Source organism: Seriola lalandi, unplaced genomic scaffold, assembly GCF_002814215.2.
Source record: "Seriola lalandi dorsalis isolate HSWRI2012SDOR001 ecotype SW California unplaced genomic scaffold, Sedor1 jcf7180002054976, whole genome shotgun sequence".
NCBI lineage: Eukaryota > Metazoa > Chordata > Actinopteri > Carangiformes > Carangidae > Seriola > Seriola lalandi.
In genome coordinates this window covers 117877-129238 of record NW_019525526.1, presented here as the reverse complement: position 1 = coordinate 129238, position 11362 = coordinate 117877, and the positions used below count along the sequence as shown (strand labels likewise).

The 11362-nt window shown below is 43.8% G+C and overlaps 1 protein-coding gene across 5 annotated transcripts in view; it reads left to right on the top strand.

Moving 5' to 3' along the window:
- Positions 1-10752, top strand: part of fgfr3 (fibroblast growth factor receptor 3) — a 76351-nt gene extending 65599 nt beyond the window's left edge. For 4 of the 5 annotated variants that reach the window (XM_087171099.1, XM_023396370.2, XM_087171096.1 and 1 more), the window contains exons 10-18: positions 754-902; positions 1267-1388; positions 1607-1717; positions 1810-2000; positions 2561-2683; positions 3358-3428; positions 7232-7369; positions 7516-7621; positions 8468-10752. In XM_087171099.1, coding sequence (XP_087027225.1) covers positions 754-902; positions 1267-1388; positions 1607-1717; positions 1810-2000; positions 2561-2683; positions 3358-3428; positions 7232-7369; positions 7516-7621; positions 8468-8632 — 1176 coding nt within the window. In that variant the 3' untranslated portion in view covers positions 8633-10752. The remainder of the gene's footprint in view (positions 1-753; positions 903-1266; positions 1389-1606; positions 1718-1809; positions 2001-2560; positions 2684-3357; positions 3429-7231; positions 7370-7515; positions 7622-8467) is intronic. The other variant, XM_087171098.1, reaches the window with a different exon arrangement.
- Positions 10753-11362: the final 610 nt, after the last annotated feature.

The following is an 11362-nucleotide window of genomic DNA, read 5'->3' as shown; positions in this document are numbered from 1 at the left end:
TCCCCTCCCCCCACCTCTGCATCCTCCTTCATTCGTCTTTGTTACCGCCTGCTTCCTCCTGCGCGCAGCCATCGGCCGGCTGTTTGTAAAAGTCACTGCCGGTGTCAGGAGTCAGGCTGTTTTTCAGAGAAACTCTGAGCGGCTGAAAGCTCTGACGCTGCTCCTGAGATGTGTGATGTTTGCGGCTGATTGTTGCCAAAAAATTCTTCATCTTGAGAAGTTATTCGATCGCTTTATTTATACCGAAGTTCAAACCAAGTTTAACTGAAGGCAGCTTTGAATTTTAGAAGTGAAAATACTTTTTCTGTCCAAGCCACAGCTTGAACGTTTTCAGCATCTTACAAGAAAATGTTCATTTGAATTATATTTTCAGTTTCAGATCAAAAACCAATCAGACGTTTTAAGATTTTGACAAGTCATCAGAAATTATATTTGAAGATGAATTTGTTTTCTTTAGAGGAGTTCCACTTTAGGAGTTTTTCCCTAAATCATTTTGACTTAAATTTTGTGCAGATGAATATTTTAGTTCTCTTGGTAAAACTGTCTTTACAGTAAAATGAGATCGTAACTCAGAGAGCAAGATGAAGGCTGGAGCCCAGAGTGAGAAGCTTTGTTATAGAGTGCTGCAGGAATGAGTCCTAAAACCAGGAAATGAGCATTTTAGCACCTTTCAGTTTCCCTCTGTCTCTTTGTTTAAACTCCCATCAGCTCGTCCTTTTCAGAGACTATAACAGTTTGTCTTTTGCACCCAAGCAGGTGTCCTTGGATTCCAACTCCTCCATGAACTCCAACACGCCGCTGGTCAGGATCGCCCGCCTGTCCTCCAGCGACGGACCGATGCTGGCCAACGTTTCAGAGCTGGAGCTGCCGTCTGACCCCAAATGGGAATTTCCCCGCACACGGTGAGAAGAAATATTCCTGCAGATCTACATTCATCACTGACGTTTAAAAGCCTGTCAGAAGAAAAAACAAAACAAAGCAAAAAAAAAAAAAAAAAACATGGTGTGAGCTGTGGCTTTTTTCACGCTGCCAAGCAACATATTTCAGAATTGACAGATACTGCGCCGTTTTCCTTGTACCGTGATGTGCTGTGAAAACACGAGAGCCATCAATACGTCAAGGTCGCCGTGACACCTGCCTGCACACTTATTGTACTTGGCAAAACAAATCAGCCTCATTCAGAAATCTAATTCACAGAGGAAAAAAAAAAAGAAAACACTCCTCAGGTGTGCTCCAAGCTCTGAAGTGGTCTTACTTTTGTTTCAGGTTAACTCTGGGTAAACCTCTGGGCGAGGGCTGCTTCGGTCAGGTGGTGATGGCCGAGGCCGTCGGCATCGACAAGGAGAAGCCCAACAAGCCGCTCACTGTGGCTGTGAAAATGCTGAAAGGTTAGTGACTGTGGAGCCTGCGCTACAGGAATTAATGCACAACCTTGGCGGTGACAGCCAAGCGAGTTTTCTGTGATTTCCTGAAGGAAATCAGCAGCATTGTGTCCTTCCCGCTCACTTTCTCTCACGCCTTCCTGTACATAGTAATTTACGTGGTTTGTTTCTCTACAAATGAAGCTCTTCATTAATTCTCCGGATCTGCTTTTTGTTTGTCCCAGATGACGCCACAGATAAAGATTTGTCAGACCTGGTGTCGGAGATGGAGATGATGAAGATGATCGGAAAACACAAAAACATTATCAACCTGCTGGGAGCGTGCACGCAGGACGGTGAGGCCCCGGTGCAGCGCAGACGAGATGATGAAGTCAGTAATTAACAGTGAGTCGCGACGGTGACGCTGTGATTTGTGTTTTGCGCGCAGGTCCTCTGTACGTCCTGGTGGAGTACGCCTCTAAAGGCAACCTGAGGGAGTACCTGCGGGCGCGGCGGCCACCCGGCATGGACTACTCCTTCGACACCTGTAAAATCCCCGACGAGCAGCTCACCTTCAAAGACCTGGTGTCCTGCGCGTACCAGGTCGCCCGAGGCATGGAGTACCTCGCCTCGCAGAAGGTCAGCCGTTACGACGCTGAAGTGCACGTGCACTGTCCTGATTTACTGAGCTGAGCCTCTGTGTGTGTGTGTGTGTGTGTGTGTGTGTGTGTGTGTGTGGATGTTTGTAGAATCAGCAGCTGTCCTCACAGCTTCAGCTTCAACTCAAAGGGTTAATGTGTGTACAGTGAGATTTGTTTTATTTTTTGTTATAAAGCAAGTCGACGTTCTGTATTAATGCTGAGAGGAGAGGCTCCTCTCTTCTGATTGGCTCACCGACCTGTTGTTGTTACTAGAGCTACAGAGAGAAGCCTGAGAGAGGAGATGTGAAACTAATAATAGTCTAAATGTGGAGAATTCACAGATTAATCTTTGCAGTGTTAAAATGAATTTAAAGAGTCAGGACTGAAAGAAAAGTTTTACTCTCAATTTTCAGTCATTAAAGTCAGAATGAGGTTTTCTGTTTGGAGTAAAGGTCAATATTCAAGTTAGAGGAGAGTAAGTGAAAGTTATCAGTGTGTGTGTGTGTGTGTGTGTGTGTTGTGGATGTGCCTTTGATGCCTTTGTACTTCTTCCTTCAGTGTATCCACAGAGACCTGGCGGCCCGAAACGTCCTTGTGACGGAGGACAACGTTATGAAGATCGCAGACTTCGGTCTCGCCAGAGACGTGCACAATATAGACTACTACAAAAAGACCACGAACGTGAGTCTCAGCGCATCAGTTTTCTCACTCAGACAACTGGCAAACAGTTTCAGACTTTCACTTGCATCAAATGGCGTCATTGACGAGAGCAGGATCATTTTGCCTTTTCTACAGAGAAATAGTAACTTCAGTTTCTCATTCTTGAAAATGAGATTCTGTCAGTGTCACAGTCGGGTCAGAGGAGGAAAACTAGATCATACTGCTCAACTCTTCTAGGCCTCGACACTTTGATACTGATGTTATGACAATGTGAGGATGACTTCAACCTGTCAGAAGGTTTTTACACACAAGAAAAAGGAAATTAAACACACGAGTCACATGAATTTGATGCCCAGAGTTCAGTTTACTGAGACAGAACAGTCAGAAAAACAAAACCCGTATTCAAGGCGGGAAAGAGAGCGTCAGCAGGATTAACAATAACCAAGAGATGTGATATTTGTGATTGTCCTTGAATCTTTAATACATTTTCATGACAGTAATGAAGCCTTTAGAGCTGCATACAGTAATTATACACACACACACACACTTTATACCTGGTGAATTAATGTGGTGCTGAAGTTCAGGTGTCAGGAGCAGGTTGAAGTCTGAGCATGTGGGTCCAGTGTTGTACTGTGGGCTGTGTACAGAATGGTTCTGCTGACCGAAGCGGTTCTGCTGTGCCTCTGTTGTTGCAGGGTCGTCTGCCCGTGAAATGGATGGCTCCGGAGGCTCTGTTCGACCGGGTCTACACGCACCAGAGCGACGTGTGAGTTTGCACAGACCGACGGCCACATGCCGACTGTCCGCTCATGTGGAGCTGCTGCGCACCGGAGGAATCCGGGTGTTGAAATATCGTGACTGAGCGCGTTAGCATCAAACGCTCGAGTTTGTGCGTGTGAATATGGAATCATAGCTTTCCCTCTCCAAATATCTCCCGCTCCCGCCGTCATCTGCGCTCTCTTGATAATCCTGAGCTTCTTGTGTATCAGTGGCTGCACATTCCTCGCCGCGTTTGTTCTCTAATCTCCCGACACGACATCAGAGAGAGACAGAAAAACACAACGAAGCCCCGTCATCTCACTGTTGTTTTATCAGTGTAAATCCAACCTGGCCCAGAACAGAAGGAGATAAGAGGGTCAGTGGATTTATCACCAGGTGCTCCCTCGCGGGGTTTTTCCACAACTATTCAAAGGAATCGCAGCAGCGGAGACCATCGCACCTTTTACCACCTCTGATTGCTCCCGTGTTGGCTGTGATCAGGAGGAGAGAGGCGCGTTTAGGCGAGGAGGTCACAAAGTCAATCTGTCTTGCGGTAGCTGTACCCCCCCCCCCTTAGACAGCTCCTCGCCCCCCTGCCGGCTGCAGCCAGACGCCGTGTCCCCAGCACAGCCATCCAAGCCAAACACGGGACCCTGTCAACACTGGCTCGCAGTGTGATTACACGAGACTGGGAACTGGCCGAGAGGAGAATCAGCCCGCTCTGTTATTTCAGCAGGTCTGGATTACAGAGTCAATCCTCCTGCCAGACCTCCTCCTCCCTTTATACAGTAGTCGCTCCGCAGCCAGTTTACTCTCACACACCCCGGGGGACTTTGACTTTTGACCTGTGATGGTTTTTCATGAAACAGATTACGCTCAAACAGACGAGGGGGGGGACTATTAAACACATTAAAGCAAATTGGACACGACCAAACGGCAAGAGAACGACTGAATATAAGGAAAGTGTTGCGTGCAGCAGCTCGCACACACAAGCACAACTGACGCCACAGATCATGCATCGGGTTCACACGTGTTTCAGCTTCACAAACATTCACAGCTCTGAGGCAGAACTGGCAGCGACAACGCTCAGGATTTATACAGTTTCACACACTCGGAGCGGAGAAGCAGTTCACCTAGAAGCAACATGTCGATCAAGTAATATAGGCTTGAATTCACAGTTTTAAAGGTGTTTTTGATTATAAAGCAAAACTACATTAAGATTGAGGTTCTTAAAACCACAATTATATTTTCATATGGATCAAAATTTCAAATAAAACAGAGGAAAAGTGTATATATGGGACCTTTAAACTCATATTGACGACATTGACCATTTAGTTCTTCAGCCAGTGGGTGTTTCCTGTTGCCGATATCATGGAGGTTGCCGAGGTGTCAGTCTATACAAAACTAATCTGACTGCAATTTTAGAGCGACGCACTAATCTGGTAAAAGCAGGAAATAATATTGGTGTGTTGTTGTTTTCGAAGCAAGTGAGGAAGTTATTTGTTGTATAAAGATTTTTAAAAAACACAATTGAGTTCTTCTAAAAACTTCAGCGAGGATAAAACTTTTCTGATTGGTGTTTGACCTCTTCTGTCCGGACACGTTGCTCGTCAGTGAAGTGCTTCCTGATCACCAGGGAAACGTTTCATATGACTAGCTGACAGAAAAGCCGAACAGACAAACACGTGTGTTCATTTAGACTCGTGAAAAAGAAATCACAAGAGAGTGAAACAGCAGAGTGCTGTTGGCCTTAGAAAACCCCACGTCAACCCCACCCCCCACCCTCATACACTGTGCATCTACATCTCAGGCTCGGGCATCACAGTAATGTTGGCCTTCGTTCTCATTCTCATTCTGTCAGCTCTTGTTGCCGCAGGTGCCAATGAAAAATTAAGTGTTTACATCTTTATTGCCTGCTCCTAATAGGAGCCTAATAGCCTGTGAATGTTCATCCCTGACAACTTGCAGTGAATATAAACTGACTGAGCCTGTGACTCTGTTTCCTCTTCTCTCTGCTGATTCCTGCAGTCGTCCCTGAGACGCTCCTGAACCCAGTCTGACCCCAAAGACATGATGTGTTTTGTGTCCAGAACACAATGATGTTAATGAGTCAGTTAGAGCTCTGTTCGGTGTGGGTGGTTAGTCTCAGCCGCAGCTCTGTCTTCAGTTGCTGTTTTTGATGTCTCTCTTTCACCACAGTCCTCCTTTAGTCTCCGGTCTCTCTCTGTGTTTGGATAGTGGACTAACTGGCCCGGCCAGTAGCGCCTGTTCTTCACCCTCTGGACCGGAGCGTGGATAATTAGATTAAGCCCACAGTGAGAGGAGGGGTCTGATCCCGATTCACTGGACGAACAGCAGAACAATCCTACGCTGGGTTAATAGACCGCCCGTTATCTGATTACCTCCCCTCATTTTTTAAACCTTTAGGAATAATGCAGCAGTTCACCAGAGCTGTTGCCACGGCGAGAGAAAGGAGGAGAGATGAAGGTTTAGAGCCACGAGAGTTTCCGACTGGACGGACCAGTTTAATACGTTGTTAATATGTTTTTCTCTCACTGTAGGTCAGAACATGTTTTCAACCACGTTCAACCATCAAATCAAAGAGAACATGATAAAAACCTCAGTCAACCTGTGGCTCGGCAGGTTTTAAACATGGATCATATGAGAGTCGTACACAAAGTTAGCGAAAAGTTTTCTACAATGCGACGGCGCCGTTTTCGCATTTTTCCAGATCGGTGCGAACGTGGCTCATCGGCCTAGATTCAAGGATGCAGACAGGAATGTCTTCATTAAACTGATGAATAGCTGATTTACTGCTGATACACACTGGGCTTTTTGCAGTCAAGGTCAGTCGTGTTTGAAGTGGCAAATGTGTATAATTTATCGGTGCAGCTCGTTACATCTGTGCAAAACAAGATAAAATAAAGATAAAACTGCTCATATTCTATATTTCTGTTATTGTTAAATCTCACAACAAGACCAAAAGCAGCAGTGAAGGTCTCCCACCTCCTGCCTGGCGTATCTCATTCCTCTGAGCCGTCCCGCTCCACTGTTGTCCGGAAACTATTAAAAACACGTCAGTGAGCTGCACTCTTACTCTGGGTGACATGTTCCTTCATTACGATCAACACGGGCACTGTAGTTTATTTAGACTCAATCCTGCCGCCTCTAATACCCACAGAGTGTCACGTCTGTATTAATCTGCTGCTGAAAATAGGCGCCAGTAAATGCACCATTTCCCGCTGTTTGAGTCATTTCTGCTTAAAACTCCAGATCCCAGCTGTTTGAGGAAATTACTGAGGTTCTTGTAAATATTTATCTCTTCAGTAGAAACCGATGGGCTTGAAGTTACGACATCTCGAGAAACAGACTAACACAGTGTTTGTTCTGGTCTTTTCAAGGCATTTGTTTACAATATAGAAAAGTATAGAAGGATAGAAACCACAAGTTCTGCTTCATCTGATCAGAGACTGTCGGATCGCGTTTCTTCCCTCAGCTCATCTCCGTATCTATTAACGTCTTCCCGTTTCTTTCTTACTTTGAGATTTCGCTTGTCTCCTCTCTGGCTTGAGGGGAGAGATTTAGACTTTTACAGATATTGACCCGCTGTCTGAGACAATAAGAATGTCGAATTGACTCTTAAACTGAGTGCAGTTAACGTTATTAGGATCAATATCCCCCCCAAACAGATCGATGTGCGTATCTGAGGAAGGAAAGCTTCCATCTGAGCCGTGACCGCCTCAGGCCGCGGGTGTCATTTGACCTCTGATTTGTATTCATTGTGTATTGAATTTGTCCTCTCGTGTTCAGGTGGTCATACGGCGTGTTGTTGTGGGAGATCTTCACCCTGGGGGGCTCACCGTACCCAGGGATCCCAGTAGAAGAACTCTTTAAGCTGCTGAAGGAGGGACATCGGATGGACAAACCCGCCAACTGCACCCATGAGCTGTAGGTGTTTTTTCTCACTTATAGGTTCAGTAGCAGGTTAGGACCACAGCTGGACCGGCGCCATCCAGCTGCGGGTCGAATATTCCGACGGAGATCTGGGAATCTTTTATCGTAAACTCACTAACGTTGATGTTTGTGTGTTTCAGGTACATGATCATGAGGGAGTGCTGGCACGCGGTGCCGTCGCAGAGACCGACCTTCAGACAGCTGGTAGAAGATCACGACCGGGTTTTATCAATGACCTCCACCGATGTAAGTCTCCCTGCACAGCTGCTGCTCACAGATAACATGGAAACACCAGGAAAACACCAGGAAAACACCCAACCCCTCGTCTCACTTTGACCTTGGCCGTAATTTCACTAACTACAAAAATCGTCTTATACATTTAAAGTCACGGGGAAAAACAGCAATTAGAGTCATTTTTATGTCACGTAATGATTCGTGTCTCTGAGTGAAATAGAATATTTGGGCGATATTAAACTATGAGTGGGATTTAAATAAATCAGGAGGAGGGAGAAGTAAATAAATTAAATTACTACATTCTTTGGAAATGTGAACAATGGTTTTGCCAACAAGAGATCTGATCCAAACACACACCTCCTGATATGGCTCGTAGTTACAGGAGCCATATTGGATTAGATGCATCTGTGCACACAAGATCAACATCTGTCATTAACAGCATTTTAATGATTTATAAGATGATTTTGATACCAAAACACTCAAAAATGATATATTCTTTACATATATTGAGCAATTAAAGATATATAACTGATATAAATATGTATGATATATAAAATGTAAAATGTTCAACTCAAAGGATGGTGAACAGTAATGGAGGAAACAATCCTATATCTACCTGAATAATATAAAACTATACTGACAATGTCAAAGAAATAGAACATTGTGTAGGAAATGCAGACATTAAAAAACAGTTATAAAACAGATTAAAGTCTGTTTTAAACACCTTAGAGCTGTAATTCTGTGCTAAAATAAAAGAGATGATATAGCAGAAGTAAATAAGTGTTCGCCTAATTATGTGACAACAGAGAGGGTTTGACCCTGACACCTGAGTCTAACCTCTGACCCCTCCTCTGACAGGAGTACCTGGACCTGTCGGTGCCCTTCGAGCAGTACTCGCCCACCTGTCAGGACTCCAACAGCACCTGCTCCTCAGGAGACGACTCGGTGTTCGCCCACGATCCGCTGCCTGACGAGCCCTGTCTTCCCAAACAGCTTCCCAGTAACGGGGTGATTAGGACATAGAAGCCGAGCTGGGAGGGGAGGGTGGACATTGACCTCCTCTCACAGTCTGTGACTAATAATCACCTCTCAGTGACTCAAGCTCCTCAAGATATGGAAATGAAAACTCCGCATGCAATACTTCCACAGTGCTTCAGCTCTTCGATTCGTCTTAAACTCTTGGTCGAAAATCCTCTTCGAGCGAGTTTTTCTTCCTCTTCCTCTTCCTCCTCTTCCTCCTCCTCCTCCCCAACAGACTCTTGAAACATTGAAGGATTATTTTTTGCCGTTGAACCGTGTTTGTGTTCTTCTTTTCAGAAATGAAATTATATTTTTGTACTCGGGCCAGTCTTTTGTTACGGACAATCTGTGGGGTGAAACCATTCCGTGCCTACTCGGATAATAACCTCCTGACATGGATGAAAAAAGAAAAAAAAAGACATAAAAGGATATAAGAGCAGGGAACGAAGGGCATTTGGTAAGTGTCTGGTTGGCGATCCAGTCGGCGAGGACCTCAGAGTTTTTAATCCTCTCGTCTGCACGGAGCCCAGAGATCGCCACGAAAAAGTTTGCGATCGGAAAAAAAAACAAAAATCTGTTGACAAGATACCAGCAAACGACGGGACTCGTTCTTCCGGAGATACTCAGTAACTTGTCTCGACCTTCACAGAAGATGTTCAGCAGCAGCAGCAGGAGGGATTACATGAGCGTACACGTGTTTTTCTCATGAGTTTGTGCACCATCGTCACGTTTTAGCATCCCGGAAAAAAAACAACAACATTTGTGATAATCATGGAACAAATTCCTCATCGAAGGTGAGGTGAAGTTTCAGGGCCATTCAGTAATAAGTACAATGAGGTTTGGAGGGGTTTTTTTTTTTTTTATGTATCTAGAAAATGATTTATTGTAAATATATAAATGCAAATATGTATCATATTGCTGTCCACAGCCATGTACTTAAAAGACAAAAAATTACATTTTTTAAAATATTTGTTTTAGGATGGAAGCATTGCAATCTAGAAGACACTGTCATGAACGTGTAAAACATTTAATCATTTAAAGTGATACAGAAAAGGTTTATTTGAATAATTAACGTGTATATTTGTAAAGATATTTATAGACTTAACATGTGGTTCTTAAGTTCGAAAGGTCTAGTTTAGGATTTTAGTACTGTACGCAAAGATTTTTATTTCAATTTTTTTGTAACTTATTTTACAACAAAACTGCGACGTTATTTTCACAACTGGCAGATTCCTCTAGTTTTTGATCCATCGGTTTTTTTCTTTTTCTTTTTTCTTTTTTTCTTTTTTTTTTTTTTGGTTTGTTTACAGTTTAAAAAAAAAAAAAAAAAAAGAAAAGAATGTACGACATGATGATTTTTGAGAGCGAGTGTGATTCGACCGCCAGAGGACGACCGGTGACCTGAGCTGGATGTTTCACGCTGAGCTCAAAACTCTGGTTTGAAAAGTTGACGTTTGCGATATAAAAGCAACGATTAACTCTTGCTGGGCAAGAAAAAGCAGCGATTGGAGACATGTACCAGAGAGGCCTTTTAGTACGACTGAAGTACTTAAAGACGTGTTGAACATCAACAACATCGAGCTGTGAACCAGGAGAAGCCTTCAGAGAACCTCAGCAGCCTGTTTCTAACGTCAAATCCTGCTACTGATGATATTTCACTATCCAGTCTCGACTGAAGTGAATTATAGGATGGATTGGTAGCCTGTTTGCTACTTAGCGCACAACATTTTATTAATGTAAAACAATGCACTGCAGTGCTCTCCAAAACCCCCACAATGAAACACAGAAAGTTCCTAGCATGTATGCTAGTGTCCTTTTTGCTAAAAACACCAAATCCCACAATGCAATTAGAGTTAATGCCGATCTACACCTTTCACATACGCTGAATGATGACAAATACATTTAGAGGAACTGTGGCAGCAATAGATTTTAAGAGCAAATATATATATATATGAAAGAAAAAGCGCTTTTTAGCTGCAGTGCACTCTGGGGGTTTGAGTCCATTTAGAGGGCAGAAATTGTTCTCTGAAGCTCTCTCTACTTGATTCTGAGTCTTCACCCAAAAATGTGACATTTACCATCAAATACAAGAATAAATGAAACGCACCAATCGACAACCAGGACACACGAATTCAAAATACTCTTTAATCACCATCGTCGTGTTTATCGGCGTGAAAGCGGATCCAGGCGGATTCGAAGGTGCTTCTGAAGGCTTCAAACTCTTATTGTAACAGAAAGGTCACAGGGTCAATTCTAACAAGTTGCGTGTAGTGACTCTCAGCACCTGTGTGCACACTCATGGGTAAAAGCATCAGCTCGAAGGCAGAAGTGTAAAAGCTGTTTTGTCCTTTTGTGCTTGAGTGTTGCTAAAAAAGAGAAAAAAACTTGCCCAGACGCTTGAGATTTTATCGCTGCTCTATAGTATTAATACTGAAATGAAGGCACGCTGTGTGATCTGTATGTTGCACGGCAAGAAAAGAAAATATATGGACAGTGTATATATGTATATATATATATATACTATATATATATACATATATATCAGTTTGTTAAGGAAGAGTCTGAGGTGGATGCTTCTTCAAGAAAAGTGCCAAATTAGTTTTAAAAGTCTATTTCACAGAGTTTTCCAGATCTCTGAACCAAATTACTGCACTGTCGAATGTAGGCGGGCGGAGGTTACATGTGCAGGGAAGGATCATGGGATTGCCAAATCAATACCCCCACCCCCCACCC